This window comes from Electrophorus electricus, chromosome 6 (genome assembly GCF_013358815.1).
Source record: "Electrophorus electricus isolate fEleEle1 chromosome 6, fEleEle1.pri, whole genome shotgun sequence".
NCBI classification, from domain to species: domain Eukaryota; kingdom Metazoa; phylum Chordata; class Actinopteri; order Gymnotiformes; family Gymnotidae; genus Electrophorus; species Electrophorus electricus.
This window is the reverse complement of record NC_049540.1, coordinates 22,771,389-22,795,448: the sequence shown is the minus strand read 5'-3', so window position 1 is coordinate 22,795,448 and position 24,060 is coordinate 22,771,389. Positions and strand designations below refer to the sequence as shown.

Here is a 24,060-nt window from a genome sequence, read left to right as displayed (position 1 = left end):
CTGAAGCACAACAAACAAACCAACAAACCAACAAACCAGCATTCAAACATGTGAGCACAAAAGAAACCACTTCTAAGCGATTCCTTAAAATTCACTCATGGTTATTTGCAGTCTGGGGAGCTCGGCGCACCAAAAGATGTCCTGGTGACATCTCCTCAAAAGCATGTTCATGCATCTTTAATGCATCTTTAATCTTAAATCGAATTGTTGTCACTTCGGCTCTGACTTCAGCAGGCAGGGTCAGGCTCATTTCAAAGTTAACTGAGCTCTCCAGCCTTGAGGAACCCTTTGTAGGAGTAGCCTATTGTATCCCTGGACAATGGCAACAACAAACAGACCAAGGCGATCAAGAAATAAATGGACACCGCTCCGGCATCTTGCACATCAAGATGTCAGTCTCGGAGCGGTGATTACAGTGCCGACGCACCAGCCTCCCATCTCGCTTTACTGTCCACCCTTAGGTGAAAGAGAGAAATTGGAACTGCCAGAGTCTCCAGTCCTGGCAATTTATGGGTCTTTTCAGCATTAATTCCTCCTGATGCCTGGAGTGGGAGTACACACGCAGGCCCATGCAGTGGGCTCTCCTGCCGAGGATTAAGTGCAGTGCTCCAGCGCTCTGCTGTGGCACTCAGCCCTGGCCGGAGTGTGATGGTTGTTACCGCAGGGAGGCTGAGTGGAATGACCCGCTGGGGCGCTATCTATGGTGGGAATTAAATCTTTCTGCACCTCTCCATGAGTCCATTATCTCCGTTGCATGGGAGACAGAGAGCATGTGAGCGTGCGTTAGAGCATGAGAACGCACAGCGAAGGCTGAGACCAGGATACCGATCAGTGCTTCGGATGCGGCGAACTCGACTTGGCATACTATGTCATCCTCTCTGCGTGACAGCAGTGATGTACTGATGTCAAGACCGATGCATTGAATTGAACAGATGCAAGGCTTTGTTTTATGCTGGAGCATTTTACTGGCATTGCTAAGATGTTTGAGCAACAGTATTGAATAGTTTTGACAGGCCCTAAGGTCAGTGTATCCTCCCATTTCATTTAGAGCCTTGGGTTTTTTAATGACTGGACGGACAATGGCCTGGCTTTTATTGTAGGTAGCCTCATCATTTGGAAAAAAGCCTTTCAAAGTAATGATGTTGGTATAACACCCCTGCTGGCAACGGGCATTTGGTGCAGTGTGAGAACACAGGACAATGTTAAAGCAAAACACTAAAACAAATGTATGTTTTTAGGCACTTAGATTTCACTGTGTTGCTGATACAGTAAATCTATGTAAGGGAAAAAACAAGTTATTGTGAACATCTCCTGGCTTTTACCTCTGTTGTTACTAGCCAGTTTCCTCTGGACAACGTACCCCAGGAGCTTTTGTTCTGCTGTTAATGTAGGTTCATATTGCACAATGCCCATAATAATAAAGTACTTCTTCTCAGGGGGACCGTCATATGAGGGACCGCCCCATCACACTGACAGTGGCCCGCCCTCTGCTTGACCTCACAACTGCACACTACAAGAAGAGACCATGAACTACTAGCCTCCTGAGACAGTGGGTCAGCTTACATGGCAATTCAGTTTTGTCACTAATGCAAAGGGAAAGTCTTAAAATGTATTCACTATTCTTTTTTGTTTTACTGAAATATGAAAGTAAAGTATATTACATCACTTGCAACTTAGACTTGCATGACAAGACTAATGGGTGAGCATAAAGTGAATGAGTAGAACAGGTCAGTCAGAATATATACTGTTTGTATGCCTGCTCATTGTGCACTGGAGATGCTGTTGCCTCAAAAATGTCCTTGTGGAGGATTTAAAATGGGCTTAGTCTAGCATTGGGGCAGTGATGCCTCAGAGGATTCCATCTCCTAAGGGCATCAGCTGCACAAATCTACTCAGTTTCTATTCAGTTCATATGGTTGAGCAGCTACAAATGTTATAAAATTCTGAAGTTTAATGAGCAAAAAGATAGTAAGGTTCTAGCAACCATGATGCAACTCTAGCAATATTCCTCCATGATCAATGATCCAAATAATTCCTCATGTCAACCAAGGACAGCACATTTTTCTAAAGTGGTACCAATTCTTCAGAATACATTCACTTATAAAGTCATTTTTGTGGTATATAAATCAATTTTTTTTACATTCTTTTGTTCTGGTATCCTATACAGGAGGCTTTTACATATTCCGGGAATATTCCACTGTTTTTAACCTGTTACTATCTATCTCATCTAACAAGTAAGGTCGGTTACCACACAATAATTTCTATGCAATTACCTGTATTTAGTAAAGGACAACAACAAAAAAAACCTAAATATTCTTTTCTGAAGAACTGAAATTGTTAGCAGAAATCAAATCTAAAACCTTAGGTTAGGAGTAAACACTATGTTAACAATAGAAGATTGTGCTAAGACATAAATCAAGCATATTTCAGTTAAAACCATTTTACGATTATTCTCTTAAGAATTTGCAGTCACCTAGAGTTTCAAGAGCCTGTTCAAAAGAGGGTCTCGGTTTTATCATTGCAGTTAAAATGAAGAATTAATTCACAAGGGCCCTTTTCTTTAAACTCGGCTGGTCATATATATTCCTATAACACAGTCCCTGGCTAATGAACAGTAGCTATGCAGTCCATAATTGGACATTTTTGTTGAATTATCTCTATACTCCAGCATACTGCAATAAAACAATGACTGTGAGGTTAAAGTTCAGAATGTCAGCTTTAATTCAAGGTTATTTATATTTACACTGGGTGAACCACACATGCATCATAGCTTTTTAAAATACAACCCGCTTTAAAGTCTTTGGCTGAATACCACTCCCATCATCAATAAAGACAATCTCATTGTCCATACCAGCATGTTATACAGTGTCATGCTAGGGATCATTAGCAGCTCCTTTTTTCCTCCACTCTTTACAAATTCCATCAGGCTATAATGGGATAATATTACTTTCATTCATCCAGATGAATTTGCCATGGAATTCCTGTTTTCCTTTTTTCTATGCCCTGCCTTAGGTTTTTGACTGTAACTCGGTCTTCGCATTCTTGAGATGTACTTCAGGTTTGGCATCTTGTGATAAACTCATTTTTTCTTCCATCCTGGTGTTATGGATCTATGTATTCTCTGACCATCAGCTCCTGTGCTCTTCCATAATCTGCCAGATTGTTTGCTACTGCTAGGCTCTGTGTGTTTGCTGCTGCTAGCTTTACTTCTTAACAATGTACCAAAGAGCACATGATGCATGGACCTGCAGTACCAAGGTACACATGCTTCATGGAATGCAGTAATTGCTGGTGGGGAGAGTTTGAAATATCTTCTTAAACTTCAAAAAGGAAATTACAAAGTATAACAAAATTACTTAAATATGTGCCCACAAATTTATAAGCAGAAATTATTGCTTGGACAAACAGTTCAGCTAATGAGGCTTGAGGTAAAAAAAAAAAAAAAAAAAAAAAAAAAAAGATACATAGAGCAGCATTTAGAAAATCACACACATGCACACACAAACCATGGATGAATGAAGTTAATTAATGCCACCACTCTGCAGCCTGAATAAACCAAGCTAACAAGAAAACTTGTGCATTCATCATTAGGACTTGGAATACAATGTAACAATGTTGGCAGGCTTATCAGGACCAATCACGACAAAGCCACAAGCTGCCCAGACAACTAGCCTCCAGACACAATCCGAAAATGCCTCAGGGAGCTTGAGCCTAGTTACCCAGGAGGCAGCAGGCTCCAAGCCTGAGAGAGGGGTTGTGTACCACTTGGGCAAGACAAACAGAAACCTAACAAGGTCCATATAGGCTCTCTCTCTCTCTCACACACACACACACACACACACACACACACACACACACACACACACACACACACACACACACACATACACACACATGTAGCCAAGGAGAGAGTGAGAGAACATGAACAGAATGGTAGCTCGGACACCTGAGCCAATAACATTGGTCAGTCTGACTTCTCAGGGGATGCAGTTAACTACAACCACCTCCAACCAGCATACTGTCAGACTGGTGGTGAAGCACTCCTCATCCATGCCCCATGACCAGCAGCTGAAATTGATAAGCAGCAGGCAGCCGAGATTTCCATAAAACGGCCTGTGATGACAGTGATTGCCATCCTCATTAACTTGCAGTACAGAAAAGCTCTGTGTCAGGCACAGATGAATGATTTGTGTATTTCCTAATAAACTGTTCCTCTCTGACAGTGATAAATACTGTGGCATGTCTTGATACTCTCTGTTACACCTTTGTCATTTTTCCCTGTTGTAACACACTTTGTTTGACTAGAGCAGAAATCAATAAATGATGCTCTCCTTCTTTATCCTCATGCAAGAAACAGCATGTATTTGGAGATCCACACACTTTTTTCTTCTTTAATCCTCTTTTTTCATCTCACCTCATTTATTTCCTTTTCTGTTTCGGTCTCTTGTGGTGAAATGGGCAAGGAATGAGAAGGTCTTGTTTCTGATTTGCTTTAAACCAGTTCCTTCAGAATTGAGCCCATGTTAAATGACAGCTGTCAGGACAGGAGGCTCTGTGTCTCTATTTCACATTTTCCCTGCTCTCTGGGGGGTGTTTAAAAAAGGAAATAGATGTGCACCACAGATAAAGACATCAAGCATAAACTTCCTGTTCAAATTCCAATCCTTATGGGATATGTTTTGCTGAGAAATTTATAAGGATAGGCATGTTGGGAAGTTTGGACATTCCCTGTGTCTGCAGTTCCAGGCTGGAGTGACCTTTCACACACATGTTCCCATAAATACTTAAGTTAAGAGGCCATTTAATTTACTACTGTTCTCTTGTGTATTTTGACAAATTGTTTCTATTGAGTTTAAATGGTCCAAGTGTTTTATAGAGCTGGAATGAATTAAACACAAATTGAATAGCAAAAGCTTCATCATTAGTTCTTCTACACCCCCCCAACACACACACACACACACACACACACACACACACACACACACACACACACACACACACACACACATGCACACACACCTCAATAAACTGATGGTTGGTCAATTAAATAATTAAAGTTTCATTAGAGGTGGAGCTTTATCTATAATGTGATCTCCCCTGGCTGTGGAAATAAAACCTTTTTTAGATTTCGAAACAGTCTTTCTGACTATTTGTAGAACCATGAGTAAACAATGAAGGCACAAAATTATACTGAAATAAGGTTGAATTATTGTGCAACAAAAATTCTAAACTGGTAGTCCAGCCTGATCTTTTGCACTTATACTATGGACAGTAGAGTTTGAATGAAGTTTGTCCACAAACCAACCCAGTTGTTAAAAATTGTAATTTAGTTATTTATAACAAAAATACAATTTATAAAAATTTAGTCTTTTAATCCATGTGTACTGATTATTCCTCTGATTCCTACTGTCTGAATGGTTCTTCAGTATAAATCATTAAGCGAAACCTGACTGTGTTGGTCTCATAGACAACATGATACCAGCATTATTTGCCAATGAAGAACAAAATACTGAGGCAAATCAGCCAAAAAAACAGAAGGGTTTCATTAACTAAACAAGCCGAATGGACATTTTGTAGAAGTGAAGAACTGATTTTACTGTAGCACTTAGCAAAGATGTATTCAGCTTGTTCCCCCCACACTACGGGTAGACATAAATAATTATGGATATCCATTTTTATCTTAGGCAATCTTCACATTTAGGTCCTGTAATTCTTGGTGAGCTTAGCACGTGCACATCATGAGGTAATTCCTTAAAATAGAGCATCCATCCTAATTTGCTATTTTACTTCTCATTAATCTGTGTCATTGCAACAAAATAAAACAATATGACCTGTCCTAGCTCTTATCTTTGATTTGACAGTATTGTGTACAGCAGAACTTATGCACCCCTAGTCAGCATCTAGACCTGTCTACACTGCAGATGCTATGGCACCTAGATGAAGTTACTGGTGCAGTGATTCATCTTGGACTCCTTAGAAAACAATTGAGCCAGCAATACTTACCAAACTGCTGCAGCTTCAAGATATGCCCTTTCAATTCAACAGATATAACACCTTCCCATTAAAGTCAGTACTATTATCCAAGGTTCACAACACTGACAACTATGTGCAGGATTTAACAAAGAAATTAGTCTACCAAGGGACCTAGAGTGGTCTATCAGATATCTGACATACCGTGATCGCTACAGTGAAGCTTCAATGGTTGCTGTGAGCGCCATGCACCTGTGACAAGGTATGAACAGAAGCCTCCAGAAAGCAGTATTTGTAAAACCATAACTTATCCTTGTATGTTTAAGAAATAGGTTATACATAATTTCTGGTCATTTTCATTTTGACTTTTACCAAGTGAAAGTATAAACATGCAAACAAGCAAATATGCTCTTTCCAAAGATTCTACTGCTCTGCAGAGGCTTAACAGGCCATTTCCATGGAATCATGCAGAGCATTTTTAAAAGTTAACCAGAATACATCTGATACATTAAACATGTCCTACTACTGCTTGCTGTCACATTAAACACATTTTTGTTTCCACAACAAAATGAAATAAACTTGCTACCTTGTGTGATTGATCAGATATTTGCTGTAATTTATATTTATTATTATTTTTTTTACAGTTTTATGCATTACGATTTTATGCATTTGGTTAGTATAGATTTTAGGTAATGTTTGTAGCCTTTATCTAGGCTTTGTTCAATGTACCCATGCACTGAAAATTCAACATCCACCCCTGGGTGACCTGCATAATAAAAACATTTTCCTAAGATCCTATATGAACAAGGTCTTATCTCTCTCCCTGTTTTTTCATATCATTTGTAATATGCAGCTTCATACTGATGTGCATGCATATAGCTGTATCTGCTGGATGATTCCTGTCACACTTTAACAATATATTTTTGGTACACATCGGTTAAATGTGTGCTCTGTGTTGCCTCTCATCTGCAATGGTAAACATGGAATTTTAGGAAAGCTGGTCTGACCTCGCTTAAGTTTTTGGAGTGCCATACTGTTCAGAATCTCAGATCAAATATTGTAACTGTGATGGATAACGTCATATGACTTTGTTGAATGCCTTGCCGCTTCCTTTCCTTTTGAATAATTGTTCTCTACTGTGGTTATGTCTTGCACAGATAGCTAGTCATGATGCACTTAGTGACAAAGAATACATGCATAGTATTCTCCTAATTTGCTCTGGAGCATTTTGGTTTCTAATTTTGTTGTGTTCATAAAAGGTGAAAAGGTGGTTACAGGAATCAAGGACCTATATAGACATAATATATAGTTCCACATACAAGATGTTATACCTAGTGTGACGACTGTATTTTAATTAAAAAAAAGTTTATACAATGTTGTGTTTAACTCCACCAGAAGGCCATGCCCACTTCATTTAGGCAACATTTTAACTAAGGGGACTGCTCTTTCTAATAGAGTATGAAAGCATAACCATGAAACATGAAAGAAACATGAAAGTTCAAGAACCAAAGAACCTCCAGTGAATACATGATTTTAATCACCTTCCTGCTCTTTACCATTCACTTTACAAGGTTTATTGTTCACTGTGGACCCCACCAGGTGAACTGCCATGTGCTCTGTTGTTCATCCAGTGTTTTGGCTTTTGAAGTTTCTGTTCTATTGCAGCTATTAATTTTGGGTGAGAGGATTTGTATGCTTAAGCTATTACTCTTAACCAACACAGGGTTAGACTTTACTAGGAATACAGCCCTACTAAACATGTTAACACATCAGTTGGAGTAAAAATGCACTGGAATAGAATATCGATAATGTTGACTTGATAAATAAGACCTTTAATCCTATGCATTAGTGTAGCCTATAAAATTCATAGTTGTGGCTTGCAAAAACATCCCTTTAATTCCTCTTCATCTCCAGACAATCAAAGCAATTGCCCTGTGAGCCACCATAGTGAATTAGCATAATGAGCCACCAAGGGTAGAGCTACCTGCATTACCTTATCAATTTGCAACCCTGGCTCCAACTGCGAGTCAATTTCAAAAAGCACCCAATTAATTTACATTAGAAAGTCAACATAATTATGTTGATGAGAACTCCCTTGTTTTGTATTTTGTGAGTAAGTGCAGAATAAGTAATTTTTTTAATATATCTGAACTTAATTGTAATATTTAGTATCACAAATACATAAACATAGCTAGGAAATATTTTTGCTTCACATAAATGACTCTTATTTCAGCTATGTTCCATCTGTTACGGGAGCTATATAATATGATATTTGTCAGAACATTTCTTTGGACATAATGGTCTATGCTTATGCCCTTTTGCTTTTTGCTTTTGTCATTCCATTTCCCATGGATTCATCTAGTTGATTCACCTGATTCAGACATGGCAAACTGCAGCACAGGTTTTTTTTTTTTTAGTGTTTTCTGTAATTGGACACACACACACACACACACACACACACACACACAAAATCTATAAAGGACTGAGATGAGAACCCCTGAACTAGAATGTGATACTTTATTTTAAATAATATTAAAATATATGATTATATATTGGTAACAATATACAATGGAAGTTACATATCCACAGAATTATCCTGACTGCACTAAAGAAAGGTGATTAGCACTTTTTAGGGAATTAGAGGACTGTAAAATTAGATGTGTTAAATGCCTTCTTCGAGGCAGAAGTAGAGAAAAATATGGACGAGCATCGCCACTAGGGGCGCTCTTTCCTCCCTGCTTTCAAAACCTTTGGCCTCGTGCAGCAGATTATTTTTTAGATGCGGAGAATCTGCTGGACCTTGGCTTGTAACTCACTCACTCACGTTTAGATTAAAAATACGATTCTCCACAGTGGGGCGCTGTTAGTACTGAAATAGCTTTGGTGCTCCTCATCAGTGACACTATGTGCCCTTGCTTGTCATAGTACCAATAACTATTTAAACTGGAGTTAATATATCAAAACAAATTGCAAAACAAACATGGAAATTTTGGTAATAAATGCATTACATATGAATTGAAAGGACACCGTCTTAAAAGTTATTTATTCAAGACAGATTACAGCTGTCACACTTGAGAAGACTGTTTACAAATTCGCAAACCTATTCTAAACCGTGTCAGGATAACAACACCGTGTTGCCATTCTAACGTATCAAACAGCGCTTGTTTTTCCTTGTATCCTCAGTTTTAAAAAGGGGTTTAGGTTAAACAGGCTTGGTACGTAATTCTTAAAAACAAACGATTTGGGTTAAGAGTATTCTGTTTAAAATCCACCGCTGTTTTCTGAATGCAGGATTGTTCCCTCCCTTTCCCCGCATCTCATTATGCGAAGCCCGTTTGCTCTAGGTGAAGTCGCAAGCTCCAACTCAGAAAGAAGCAGGTGTCCAACATGGCGAGCACGGGCAACGGATCTCTTGCGACCCTTCTGTTTTTATTCACGATCGCGGCAGCTGTCCCTAAAGGTAGGCTGTTTCATTTTAGACTAATTCCTCTGTTTATGTGTCTAGTACTGAAATACTAACAACAACGGGAGACGTAAAACTGTCTCAAGCGCGTAAACGCTGGATGTGCCATATGGATGATGATAGAGAAAAGTAAGAGTTGGCGAACATGTTAGCTGACGGGTTGTAAACTTGTTCATCTCCATGAGATCGAGGTTATTTTTTTTTTAGTTTAGCAAGTTTACAGTTCTTCGTGTTTCACTTAGAATGAAGCCTACAGATGTTTTGAGCTTATCCCAAGGAATCAGTTTGTCTTCACTCACTTGAGAGAAGCCCATAGTCCTTGGTTGCTGTGCTTCTGAGCTGCATGTTGGATAAGTGAGGAGTCACACACTTTTATCGCCATCAGTCTTAGTGGTCGTGTTAGGGTCTCGTTACTTTATCCAGAATGCACGACACTGATTGTTCACTTGAAACGCGTTAAATATGTTCGTTTTGTGCACGCCGGATGCAATCTGGCGATGCTGGCGGTGAGTTGTTGTAATCGAATTATTCGTGAATGTAAATAGCTGTTCTGGTTTGTTTGGATGATCGATGACAGCCATGCTACTAAACGAATATCATCTAAACATAGTACAGAGAAAAGGTTTAATGGCTGTGCTATGCGGCATCATATTCCTATGCGGATACAAACTGAAATTGTGATGCTCATACATTGTTGGTTGAAGTACACTGTTTTCTTTTCGCAGGAAGCAATTAGTTTGTTGGCCGTGTGAAAATTTAGATTCTGGTAAAATGTTGCGTAGAGACAGCGACCCTGAAGCGGCACATTTGTCAATCTGAATTTCAGAAATCGGCGTAAAAACAAAGTTTCATGAAATTGGTCAGATACGGATTGTCCTCATTTACCCATAACATAACTGGTGCGATGGTGCACATCATCTTGTGTCAAGCTAGCTGCCTCATTGTGAATGGCATACGGAAACTGCTCTCAAATTTGTGCTACTGCGACCATTCTTGTGCTGTCTTTTTAAACTCGTAACATCGTTCATTCTTTAAAAAGAAGCGCACTAAAGGAAGTTAGCAAGCTAGCCAGCTAGTTCTTATTTGCAGATGTCTGAGGATTCATTTATAGTGATCTCAGGGTATTGCTGTAAAAAGAAACTGCTTTAAAAATGCAAAAAAAATCACTCCCAGTTCTGGCCATTGCAACGTGTCGTTCACACCACACTTGAATATGAGCAATGCAGCTGGAAGAAAACAATGCTGTGATATGTTGTAGGCACGTTGTTTTCGAGCAGCATATTTTCTCTTCTACGGAGCGCATCAACAAGTCAATTGCGTTTTTCAAACCGTAAAATGAACTGTAAGTGTACGCGCGAGTGCTCGTGTGTGTGTGTGTGTGTATGTGTGTGTGTACGCGAGCGCGTGAGACAGAGAGCGCGTGCGTGCGTGACTGTGCTTTGGATGATCCCTACATTCAAAGGAGAGCGAGCGAGCGAGCGAGAGAGAGCTACTTCAAATGTACGAAAGCACTTGCGCGCGCGAAAGTTCAGCGCAAACGGACCTTTTCCTTAAGACAAAAGGTTTAAGGCGAGCGCAGCGGCTGCCCCCGTCGTTGGTGGCGGGTGCTCCGTCGCTTAACCAAATGGTGGAACTCACCGAGGGAAAAACGTGTTCCGCTTGTCTGTAGCGGGCATGTCCCTGAAGAGATTCCTCTCAGCTGCGCACTGCGCTTTCACTCGGACTCGTGGCCGACGCTCTTATTCGACGCTCCTATTCGACAATGCCTCTTAGCTGCGCGAGCTATTGTTCGTGAGGAATTCTAACCCCAAGCCAGCATGCCAAGCTGTTAGGATATTGGCTCTCCTTCTGTGAATGTCTGTTATAAGATGTAATGGATGTTCTATAGATAAGTGATTGACCGTTATAACCAATAAGTGTGAGCTTCGTCTCTTCTACCTGTCAAGCCTTTTATGTGTATCTGCATTGTACAAATATGGCCTTGTTATAGGTCCCATAATCTTTGCTGTGTTCTGTTGATTTAACAAGGGTTCGTCAGCTTTTAGGCTTTAGCAGTATTTTCCGACTTTATGGAGACAATGTCACAGTTGGGAACAGATATCACAGGCTCTTAATGGACCATTAGTTGGTTTCTCATTCTCTGGATATTCGGCAGAGGAGTAAAAATATAAACGTTTTAATGCATACTAAACCTGGCAGATTTACTGTGGCTACTATATTTACACATGCACTAACTCAAAGATGTGTTTCTGAATTTGCCCTGAATTAGTCTTAGGCTTAGCCTTAGGCTTTTTCAATATCTTGGGCAACTGAAATGAGTCATTTATTCAGGGAGGCCCCAAGTGTTGTTTTGTTCTCACATGGAGGTACCCTTAAAATTTTTTTGCTTATAAAAACGTAGACCTCTGTGTGTAATAGCTCTTCTTTGACAATAGCTTTAGCTGCCTATTTCAGGAAGTGCCTCAGATTTCAGTGGCCCTGGAGAAATGTGCTTAGATGAGATGCAGAGCCAGGCCCTGCAGGGTCCAGTTTTCTGGCCACAGATTAGTCTGGGATTAAACTACAATGTCGGTTAAAATTCCCCATCAAGGAAGCCTTCTTAGCCAGGGCTAGGCCTAATCTAAATCCTGGAAACTAAGCCACTGTTTATGGTGGACATCTTATTTAAGGCTTGCAGAACAGCACATGTGCCTATGGCAAATAAAAAGAAATAGTTTAAGCAGGTTGCTGATATTAGACATTTTCACCCCTTTGAAGTGTAGTATTTGTTTTGCTCCACTTGGCTGTCAGACTAATACCTTACAGAGTGAAAATGAAAAAGTCTAGGGAGCAGCTAATCCACATAAGAATATTTTGCAGACTACAGTTGGAGTCTACCACCTTGCTGTTGATTGGTTGACCTACTCAAGCAAAAAACAAACAAACAAAAACAAACACACACACACAAACAAACAATAACGTAGGAACAGAAACGCAAGTTCTTTAATTCTTTCTGTCTGAGCTATAGCTAAACATATCTAGAGTTCAGCACATGAATGGTGCAGTTTAGTTTATGTCAATTTGGTTTGATGAATACTAGCCCTTTTACTAGTCAAAAAGAGGCTGAATTATGGTAGCAATATAACAATAGATAGATACTGAGTTTGGCATTCAGCTAAGAAAAATCAAAAGAAAATGAGAATTTACATGGAAAAAGATAAACAGGACTGTCAAGATGAAAATGTGAGTAGACTTGTAGCATGAACAAAGACTAAAGCTCATGTCATCCATGTAAGATAAAATACCATGTATATCATAGAATAGTCTACATTTTTCCACCTAGAAGAATGTTCTAAAGACTTTTCCATACCATTTTCAAAGCTATTTAACTATTGCTAAACTATTTGGTAAACGGTTTTGTTCAGTATAACATGTTCCAGGTCAACTGTATTGACCTAATATTGACATGTTTTCAGATTGTTATTCATACTTCATCTTTTATTTGATCCATATTAATAAATCAGTGTCATTGTCTGAAATTTCAAACAACATATCACCATCTGTAATGGTCACTTTCTGCCAGATTAGGAAACTTGATGGATTAAGACTTAAAACGCCACATTTATTTCAATCAGTGAGCCATTTAAATGGAAGTCATTTGTACTTCACCTATTTACAAGTAAACATGATCAGTCATTACCAGAATGCACCTTGACGCTTGCTGGAAATTGGAACCATCTTATTAACGGATGGTTTGAATCTGTTCTGCGGGTAGTTAATGAACTGAGGAATTGAATTCTGAAATGCATGCGCAGCACCCCCCCCCCCCCCCCCACCTACATCCTTACCTGGAGAGCATCTTAAGAATGATGGTGCAGTTTACCGTACATCATATTGCTGTTCACACTGAGTGAATTCTCATTAAATGGAGATTACAAGGAAGCATTAACATTACCTTTAAGGCCTACTCAGTTCTGTATATGTCTTATGTGTAAAGGTTAATCCTTGCTTACTTCTTAAAGTATTTCATATCCCTGTTAGGGCTGTGCAAATTTTGAGATTATGATAATCACTTATTTTCAGACATTTAATTCTAACTGAAATTAATCAATGCTTAACTATTTAGTTTAAAAGTGGCAATGTAATCCTTGCTTTGAAATACTGAAATATAGGACCTGCATTTGTTTTGTTTTTTGTATTATTATAAAATGATGGCTAAACCTCATAATTTACTTGCATTTTTTAAACTCTTACATTCATATTTCAGACATGATTTCTTTAGTTTATGCTGTTAGAATTACATAAATATCTACACCAGTATGATCCTGCTGTGGTCATGATAAAATGCCATTTTCAGGCAAATGAAAATATAGTGATGACATTTTACACATAACTGCAATTGTGGAGGACCTTGCTCTGATCAGGACTGCTCTTGGTTAGATTTAAAGTACTGTAATTTGCATATCTAAAATTAAACTTGGGTGTGCTTGCTTTGTACGCTTTGAAAAACAAAACAGACTGAAATACATTTAAAATAAAAAGACCTAATGAATGACATGAATGTTTTTATTTGAAAATAGGGAAAGAAAATAAAAAAAGAAGATACAAAATAAAGAAAAGAATCATGACAAAATAATTAGCTAGAACTGGACACTGGACCACGTGATATAATCATGACTATAGGATCAAGCAGCAGTTAATCATTACTCTTTATCAAGATAAAACATTTGATCACAAAGTAGTCTTTGTAAATTGTGTCCATTATCAGTGTACTGGGTAAATATGGATTCTGTAGTCCTCTGACTACAGAGGGCTGTCCCTACAGAGGATGGAGCCAGAGGACTTGCTGTACATAAAGTTGACTATGACGAAATGAAGATGTAAACTCTTAGGAGAATATTCAGAAAACCATTATTATTTAAAGGCTTTGTTGGTCTGATGCAGTTGTGTACCTCGGCATTGCTGTTGATATTCTGATGTCTTGCAAATACACATGCAAATAACACCAAATAAAACTGTTTGGAGACGGAGGTTATTGGAAGCATTTCAGACATTAAGTGAGTTAGAGGTTGTAGTGTCTTCCTTTGGGCGAGTTATCCTTTCATTGTGCTGCTTGTTGGTCGCGCTTATTGTTTTTGTGGCTTGAAGCTAGGGAATCTATGCAGACAAAATGATAAATGTGCACACAGTTTTTAGCAGTTGCAGTCCATTCATTATAGTGAACTCCAAAGGGCCTCGTGAGCTGGGTTTTGGACGTGTTGTTTTGTTGGATAATTGGGTATATTGCAATTTGTTCTCCAGGCTCCTGCTGTTTCAGATCTGGTATTTCCGAAATTTGGTGACACATGCAGTTGTCAGTGGGCATAAATGACTCATAAGAGAAATTCCTAACTCATTATGATAATTTAAAACTGATCATGATTATGTTAAACCATTTTTCAGCATAGCAGAGGATGCAGACTGGACATTTTAAGGGCAAGAGTAGATGGAAAAGATGCTAAGGAACAGAAATCTGAGAGGGAGCGTTAAATTGTGATCACGTTACAGATGATGAGGACACATAGGGATGCATTTTAATGCAGGATGTAACTAACAGCTAATTATGTGATCACGCTGTACAGATGCGGATATTAACTTCTTAGTGTTTACTACATAGGGGCTTAGACTGAGAGTTGTTGTAGATCAGTGTTGAATATGCAATACTCCATGATTCCAACTCTCTCTATGGGTAAAGGAAAAGAAATCATTCTCATTTCATAAAGCAGAGGTGGCAGCTGCCGGCTTTGGTTGAGCCTACCATTCTCAAGTCAAATGACGTGAGGTGGTTGATGAACTGAAATAGCTCATGTGATAATCTCAGTGACAGCGAGCACACGTGCACGGTGCTCACTGCTCATCTAAATGGTAAAGAATGCAGTGTTCTCAAAGTGTCATCCCTCAGGTCAACAATAGATTAAAAATAGCCACGAAGATGATCTGTGAGTCTGCCGCATGCCCTCGAGGGGTTATGCTTCTCGTGATGTGCTGTTATCAGAGACATGTTAGGATTACATTTAATGATTACAGAATCATCAGCCATTTCCTTGCATCATGGTGCTGTATGGATAGAAAACGACCTGCCCTAATCCTGGCATCTCTCTTGCAGTTCTGATAGACTTTTTAATGCAGACCTGCACTCAGTTGGTGTGCAGTTTCCTCCCTTTGGAAATCCGACTCTACATTTCTCTACTCTAACTGTGTGTGCTCTTCAATAAAACAGTGCTCCAGTTAAATGTATGTATCTGTTTGATATGACAAGCACTCTCGAGGTCTGTTTCCTCAACACATCAAACTGTGTCATTTTTCCTTATATTTCGCTTCATTAACCCTTTACACTCCAAGGACCTGCCAGTGGGTACAGCGCCTCATTTTTTACAAAATGTAGTGCATACTCTTCGTATTTGTGTCATTGTTGTTGAGGAATAATACACAATATTTGGATGATATGCTTCAAGTTAAAGAAATAAAGAACTAAATTAAATAATAACCCTGAAATTGAAGAGGCTAAAACCTGTAATCGTCTGTTTTGTTGTTCTGTAATTTGATATTATGTTCTGATAACATCCTTATGTTCCGAAATCTGGTCACACCAAGCACATCAGGGTACAGTGCACAACAGTTTAAAGGAGAAAGTGGCTGATGAAATGTTCATGTCATCAGATGACATGGGAAGCAGGTTGTGGCTCTGCTTCGTATCACAGAGGCTGGGAAAGTCACAGCATGGACGCAGAAATAACCTAATGCAAGGTTTTGTTTAAAATGGAACTATTTATCATAAACAAATATCACAATACTTGGATGTTCTTGGATGCATTTTTACACAAAAGTACCCCAAACCCTATTTGCACTGATGAGCTGGTTAGGTCTTTGGCAGTCAGACCTTGGTGCCTAAGAAACAAATAATGAGCTCTGGAATAATAAAAATGATGGCATATTACAGAAGATCCCTCAGTGCTGAGGAAAAATGTGCTATTGGCAAATTGTTTTTGTCTCAGCATTGCTTTGTCTTAATCTGTCGCTGTGATGGTTTGCATCGCACCCTGATAGCACTAATCTGACTGTCTCTAGGGAGACCAGATAATGTGTTAAAAGCTCTTTGGGCTTAAGACCTTATTTTTGTAAATGTGACCATGTGGAGTAAAGTAGCTTTGTGTGTACCATGTAAGCCTTCTTAATTTCACTATTCTGACTGTATCCATGTGGCTTAACTTGAATGAAAATCTGTTTAATCACGTTTTCTTGCCTGGCATAATATCTAGGAGTGAAATAACATATTCTCTCGTTTGTGGACCTGTTTGATTGGTTTAGAAGCCCTCAGTAAGAGATTCTTGGTCTATACTGGTGGCTATGGCGGGGGAAACTCGCAGTCTGAATGTATTAATCTTGGTGTGGCCTCCAGATATATTTACTCTTGTGGCCCCCCAACTGTGCAGAGATCAGACATTTTTGGAGTTTTAGACAAACCAGATGGGTATGCTTTTTCCCCCTGGGTCAGACTGAGTTACCACAGCACAGTAACAAGACAGAAGGCTGAGATAGGATGGCTCTCCTTTATGGGTCAAGTAAAGAGGAAATTGCTGTAGCATTGGAGGATTACAGTTCAGGACACAGTGTGTGAAAACCATGCAGAATGAACACAGAGCAGATCGAGGTGAATGGGGGAAATATAAATCTTGGAGGAGATGTCAGCATACATGGCTTTATTTCTTACAGGCATTGTAGGAGGCTGTACATTGGGGATAATTCACACAGCATAGATAGTGGTCGCTTTGGCTACAGTATGGTGTCAGAATGAAATACCTTCTGCCATAAATGGCATCTTATCAGCAATCACGGTAGGTAAAAGTCTAAGAATTAATTATTCATACCTAGATTAAAAAAATAATCCAACCTTCCTTCCTTAGTCCTTACAATTACTGTTAATATGGGAGCTCATTTATAAAATTGTCGGGGATTAAAAAAAAAAAGTGATGCCCCCAGCGGCCAAATTATTTGATTGCTGTTACTACAGAGCCTTTGTTTTGTTGACCCCGTGGTGAGGTATGAGTAATACGGAACACTCACTTGTGAGTGGCCAGGACGTGGGAAGTTAGCAGAACTAGCGTTTAACCTTGAAGTCCCAGCACCTCAGCCTCTCCCAGAGCGGATCATTTCTCCAGACCATCTTTAACCTTTTCACAACAGTGTTGTAAACATGAAGCCTGAGTCAGAGACTGTGGACAGACAGAATCTCTCTGCAGATCTCTGGTCTCACTAGATACTTTCTTCCATTCACTTTTATTCCTCTAAATTTGCCTGAAAAAAATCTGTATTGGTTGGCTGTCTTATACTTATAATGGTTATACACCTCCACCTGCATGCTGTACCCTTAAATTCCTTCGTAGAGGAAGTCTTTGACTTTATTGACTTTGTTGTGTATACACTGGGATTGGCATTTTGATTTTGTTACAAGTTTAATATCTGAAACGCTGCACTACTTAAGGAGTGAAGATGGCAGTAAATCACTAATCTAACAGGTAACCATGACAACCAAAGACTCAAGGGGGCTTTGTGGCATCACCAGAAGTGCCATACAGCTTGTGGTTCATGATATATATGTCTATTTGCAGTTTCAAAATAGAACCCCTGCTGTTATATCAGTCACACTAATAGATAATTCATGCTTCGATACACTTGCCTGCACAACTGCAATCGCAAGTGAGCAGGCGCCTAACCTCTCTTACGCCTTTGAAGCTTTTTCTTTCTTTTTTCTTTTTTTTAATCAAAGTTCCAGGACTGTGATACAATCAAGACCCTCGAAAACAAGGATATCATGGCGCAACTTAGTTATAGAGAATAATCAGCCTGTGGAGAGGGAGGCATGTAATTTTCTTTTAAACGTGCCCAATAATAGGGCCGAGTGGTGCCCAGTTCAGTGTGACCTCCATGCATTCAGGCATTTGTAAACAGCAGGGCTGCTTGCTTGCAATGCCTTTGTTCATAAGAGAAATATTTCATTTGCAACATATTCTTAAGTGTTAAGTGTTAAGTTTTTTTGGTCCCTACATCCCTGCATTTTGTTTAGGATAAAAAAAGGGGTTGAAATGCAATTAGGATGCACAGTGTTTCAGTGTCTTGCTGTTTGTAGCTGGTGCCCACATCATTCTGCATCCATTTGATTATAATTAGAGTTATTAAATCTAATGATGTATTTTCTAACTCTGCAATATTAGTGGAATGATAAACTGCTAAGAACGGTGTGTCCATAACAAGGCTAATGGTAGGTGATCAGTGGTTCTAATAATGGTTACGTTTTTTATTTGAATCAGTGGAGTCACTCTAAATATTGTTATTAAAATACTAAAAAGTCCCAGTGGGGTTGCAGAGGGTTTTGTTTGTTGTCCATTATCGCAAAATGCTTCAATCAGTAAATAAGTGCTGTAACAAATTGCACTTTTTAAATGTGAGCATACTGACCGATCTCAGACATTCTAGATGACTGCATTGTGGGTGTTTTAATGAATCAGCATTCATGACGTTCGATGATGATTGATCAAATTAATGCAGGCCTATCTTTAATCCAGATAAATCAGGAGATCGCCATTTAAATAAATATATATTTTAATACTTAAAAATATTTTAAATACAACCCATTGCAATGTAATTACAGTGTTTTGTCCATGTCATGCTGATTGGAGTGACTGGAGTCTCTAGCTCGCCAAATATCTCTTGCTGTTTCTCCCTGATTCTCATACTCTTTGTAGAGCATATTTTAAAAAGCTCTGTCGTCTCGCGTTTCAGACGTCTCTCCAATAAGTCAAAATGAATACCCAGCTAATGTGCTATAGTCTGTGCCAACCAATAAACTACATTAGAGTTTCACTTTATGTCCAGCACAGCACTGCTGCAATACTATTCATTGACACTGAAAAATTATTTTATAGATCATTAAAGTCATCCACTTAGTCCACTCTTTGCTAATTGCTAAATAATGCACTTCTTCTTTATGTATTCTCAACAGATGGAAAAAGGGAGGAAGAAAAGCGCTCTAGGAAGTGGAAATTAACCTTTGTAGATCCATTGGAGTTTTATAGATCCGCAAGCTTCTGGGGTAATGAGAAAATTATACTGGCCCTCTTGGTGTGTATTCCCTCTCTGGTTCTAATGGGTGAAACATTTTTGCCCACGGAAGAAACTGAGGTCTAATAATTTTCTGTGAATTAGTGAAGCATGTTGCTAAACAGTATTAATGAGGGTCTGAGCAATTTAGCTCAGCAAAAGTGCATCTGTTCACTTACCAAACTGACATGCTAGCACGTTTACCTCGTGACATGCAATGTGTTAGCTGGAAAAAAAATTGTATTGGCAAAAATGACAATGATGCTTCACATGAAAAATTGTTTAGTGCTGTATTGAAGCTATCAGAAATGTAGTTGTGTGTGGACTATTATATAACAAATGTTTTAAGCTGTTTGACAAGTGCTTAAACTAGTGTTAGACCTTGGACAATGACTATTACTCTTAGAGGAAGTAGCTATGGAACTGGTGTCTTGGTCACTGAGAGTCCATGCTGTTTAGTAGTGGTGCTGTTTAGTAGTGGTTATTTTCTGGCAACATCAAATTGGGGGCAGTGATCTTCTTCATTAACATGACCTTGGCCTCTTTCTGTGTCTCAAGAGTACATTATAACACATCATTCTGCGCTAATGGCCTTCCTCCAGAATGATTTGTTAGTTTTGGGAGTTGTGGCAAAGGGATATCGTACATATTGCACACACCACAAGCATGCTTAATGGCACATGGCTGTTGCTTTTGATTTGATTAGACAGATACACACATTTGTCAGCATTGCAGACGTTCCAAAATCTAAAACAAGCATGAATCTCTGTGGCTAGAGCTTGAGTATACATGCATGCATATATTATATTAGAGCTTTTTTTTTCCCTCTTGAGAATTATAGCTCATGGAGGCACGGAGGAATACTCAACGTCCATTTCTTTGCCCACTGGATGGAAACAGAAGAGGCAGCCGTCCGAGACAGCTGTCCTGTGTAGTTTGGCTGGTGTTCTGCTTCCTGCGTGGTCCAGTGTGAAGTGCGTTCAAAGCACCAGGGGGCTCGGCGGAGTTTCAGGAGATTAAAGGTTGTACAGCCTAAAGAAGCCAATCGATGCATTCTCCCTGCCAACAGATTGACCACCTATCGACCAGCCAAGAACAGGAAGGGCAGCGATGCAACAGAACTCTGGCAGAAGATAGCCCGCTTTTCATGCCTAATCCCCGTATTCTTAAATAGTTCCAAAAACTATATTTGAGTCCCAGCGTATGGAACTGGGATTCCGCTGGGCTGTGCGAGGCACCACTCATTTCTTCCTCCATTATACTTCATTCCTTCCCTTTTTGCAGAGAAGCACTTCTCACAGAGGAGCTCATCTCTTCTGTGCATGAGGCGCATGCTACATCGGCAGCGAGGAAATGTTATTTGGCTTATTTTTTTATGGAGAGCTCCTCATTAAATCACGACTCGATGATCTGAACGCTTTGATGCGCTTTGTTTACCGCCCTAATTTCCGACATGCAGTAACGAGAGGCTGCAGTGTCCATGTCTTTGCCGTGCCGGTCGCTACAAAATGATCCCTTTTAGCAGCGAGGCCGCGAGAGCCTGCGCGGAATACCGAGTGGTTGATATTTACCCATGAGCGTGACATACAACGCCGGCCCTCTTTGTCATTAGCCCCTGTCGCTCCCCATGAGCCGGGGCAGGTGCTAATCAGCATGCTAATTGCAATATTGTGTTGTTGCCTGATCTGGGAGAGATGAAAGGCAAGCTGTATAGTCGAGGAGCCAGAACTGAGGTCGTGGGTGGGGGTGTGTGTTGCGCGAGTGGAGGGGTCCGGCGTGGCGAGGGCCGCACTGCTGCCTCGTCCTGACGTTTGGCCTTCTCGGTCATTACTGCGATTATGTCTTCAGAGTCTGGCCACTTCGTAACAAGTGGTGTGATGGGCGGCGGCGGGCTAGGCCCTGCCGGAGCATGGCGGGGTGGACTGGCAGTAGGCTGGCTCACCACGTCGTTGTCACTGCAGGTCGAAGGGATTGGTGCGGGCTTTATTTCCAAGTTAACCCGCTCTTATCCACCCTCCCGGAGCTCCACTCTGATCCACCCTGCTGAAGAACAAGCTATACGGCTTGGAATGTTGTTCAAGGCTTATCTGTGCTATTGGAGGACATTTTAATCAAACGTGCAGGATTACTTCAACACAAGGATGGAAAGAAGCTTAGTAAACCTATAGTATGGGCTTCACAGTAATTTGCTTTTCTGTGTTTACATTTTCATAGTATCATGAGTTCAGAGATCCGGCCTCCTTCCACCCCCTGGTTTTTCTTCACTATATCTGCCTCTTCCTTCACCCTTCTTGGAAGGACTGTGTCTACTTCATAATATGTAGCGAGGTGCTTTCAAGTGTGATGTCGGCATTCAATAGCAGTGATGAATTCCCGGGGAACCTCACACCTTCACAAAAGATGGGACAAGGAATAGTGAGACAATAGCGAGAACAAGTATGTGTGAGGGAGGTGTGTAATTTTAGAGCAGTTTATATACCTGACCATTGTGTTGGAGTGTGTATTGGAGGGTACTAGCTAACCTCCTCTTTTATGCTTCTATTCTAACATGGATGAAGTACTGTTGTCAAATCCTCTCTACTGTGTTTCTTGAGAAATATGCAGAAAGCAGCTTCCTTGTAAGTTCAATAATAACAGCTCTACTATTGAAACCAACTTCCACCCAAAAGGCTAACATTTATTCTCCTCAAATGGTGAACAACATGTTGAGTTCAACTGAAAATGGCTTCAAAAACAAATGTTGATACAGTACCAAAACCCTCATATTCCGTATTGGCTCAATGATGTAGTTATGAGTAGGAGTACAAGCGAACAAAACCTACATATTCATTATGGAAAAGCAAATCACTGATTGCAGTAGCTTTTTAAAAATGTTTACGACTGTGGTGGCATTATGTAGGCTATATAACCTTTCCCATGCTTTTTTTAAATTGTGCATATGCTTTATTTTGTAATAGCTGATCTTTCTCTTACATGCTCGTTGGCGTCGGTCTGGAAAAGGATAGGTGACTACCTCTCTGCTCCTCATTTTCTGCTAATGGGCTTCAAGTAAAACAGTAGGTTTCTGCTTGAGGTCGATGGCTGGCAGAAGTCAAGGGTTTGGTTTGATTGGGTTTGATTGGCCTGAGAGTTCTCATTCAGGCTCCAGGACCGGGCCGTGTTCGCTGGCTGCTAATCCAGCAGGTCTTTTAAGGGTGTCTTTTTTCTTCCCCCTTTCTTGTTCTGCTAACTCATTCCAAGTCATTCACATGGCCCATTGTGCCCTGCCTGCTCTTGCATTTCATTTACAGGGCTTTTGTCTGGACTCTGTCAGAATAAGCAGGAAGCACTGAGTTCAGCCTTTGTCTTAAACAAGAATGACTTCACTCCGCTCCTGCCGCTCACTTGTGGGGAGGTTAAAAGCAACAAAGGCTTTTAAATTATGTGGCTCCTATCAGATAAGTGACGCAAAGGGCTCCAATTAAAGGCACTCGTGTGCTGAAAAAAAGGGAGAGATGCTTCTTTCTGCGTCTGTGAGCGTGTGGAAATGAGCATGCCACTTGCCATTACCAAGCTCTGCGTATTGATTAGCAAATGGAATGCAATAGGTGCCATTTTCCTGATTTCAGTTTGTGGAGTTTTCTCTCCATTGCCTCCGCCTGAAATCTTTGTCTTGGTACGCGTTCTTTTTGTTATCCCATTGCCTTCACAAAAAACGCGCAACAAAAATTGCCAGAACCCGAAAACACTCATTTACTAATCAAACTTTGGACAAGGGTAATTAATTCTTTGAAATCAGCCTATTAATTTGCATAATAAAGGTAGTATAATCGAGCCCTGACTTCTGCTAATCGAGCCCAAAAATGTAATTAGAGCTTTAGTCTGCATTACAACAGCACAGACGTTTTTGGAAGCGCTTTCAGAGCGGCACAGAAGCTTTGGGATAGAAAAAGTGCTGATATTGCCTCAGCGGGAAAAAAAAAAAAACACCTTTTTTGTGCCTCCCTCCCTCCAGCCCAGAGGGGGCATGGTGGGGTGACGAAGCTTCTAATCTGCACGGCACAAAGCACGGGCCACGCTTTTTGTCAGCATACCTGGCGCATGTTTTTTATTTACAAAAAAAAAAAAAAGAAGAAGTAAAAAATAAAAAATTGCAGTTTGTCCGTGTATTGCTGATGCCCCAAAAAACCACCCAAATTGCAAACATTAAAGGACTATGGTTGGGAAGGGAAGGCGTGTATTAATGGGGAGGTGCCAGCCTCATTCCTCCGCACGCTTGTGGCCTGCGTGAAAGAAAAAGAGGCGTGGTAACGCTACGTGGTACCGTGGGAGCACTCTTGTCGATTTTAAATAATCAGCCACTTTATTTGTTTCATGGTGTCAATTAACTGGCTTCCCTGCATGTAGAAGATGCCCCATGTAGCTTTCAAAGCAAATTACAAGGAACTGTCACAGAGCAGCAAGAAGCTCTCCTTTTGTAGCATGAGAGGCTTCAGTGTATATAACCAGTGATTTGTAAGATGTTAGGAATC

The 24,060-nt window shown here is 40.1% G+C and overlaps 1 protein-coding gene across 5 annotated transcripts in view; it reads left to right on the top strand.

Moving 5' to 3' along the window:
- Positions 1-9,319: 9,319 nt before the first annotated feature.
- Positions 9,320-24,060, top strand: part of cadm1a (cell adhesion molecule 1a) — a 196,091-nt gene continuing 181,350 nt past the window's right edge. For all 5 annotated transcript variants that reach the window (XM_035527614.1, XM_027005622.2, XM_035527613.1 and 2 more), the window contains exon 1: positions 9,320-9,430. In XM_035527614.1, the coding sequence (XP_035383507.1) occupies positions 9,358-9,430 (73 nt within the window). In that variant the 5' untranslated portion in view covers positions 9,320-9,357. The remainder of the gene's footprint in view (positions 9,431-24,060) is intronic.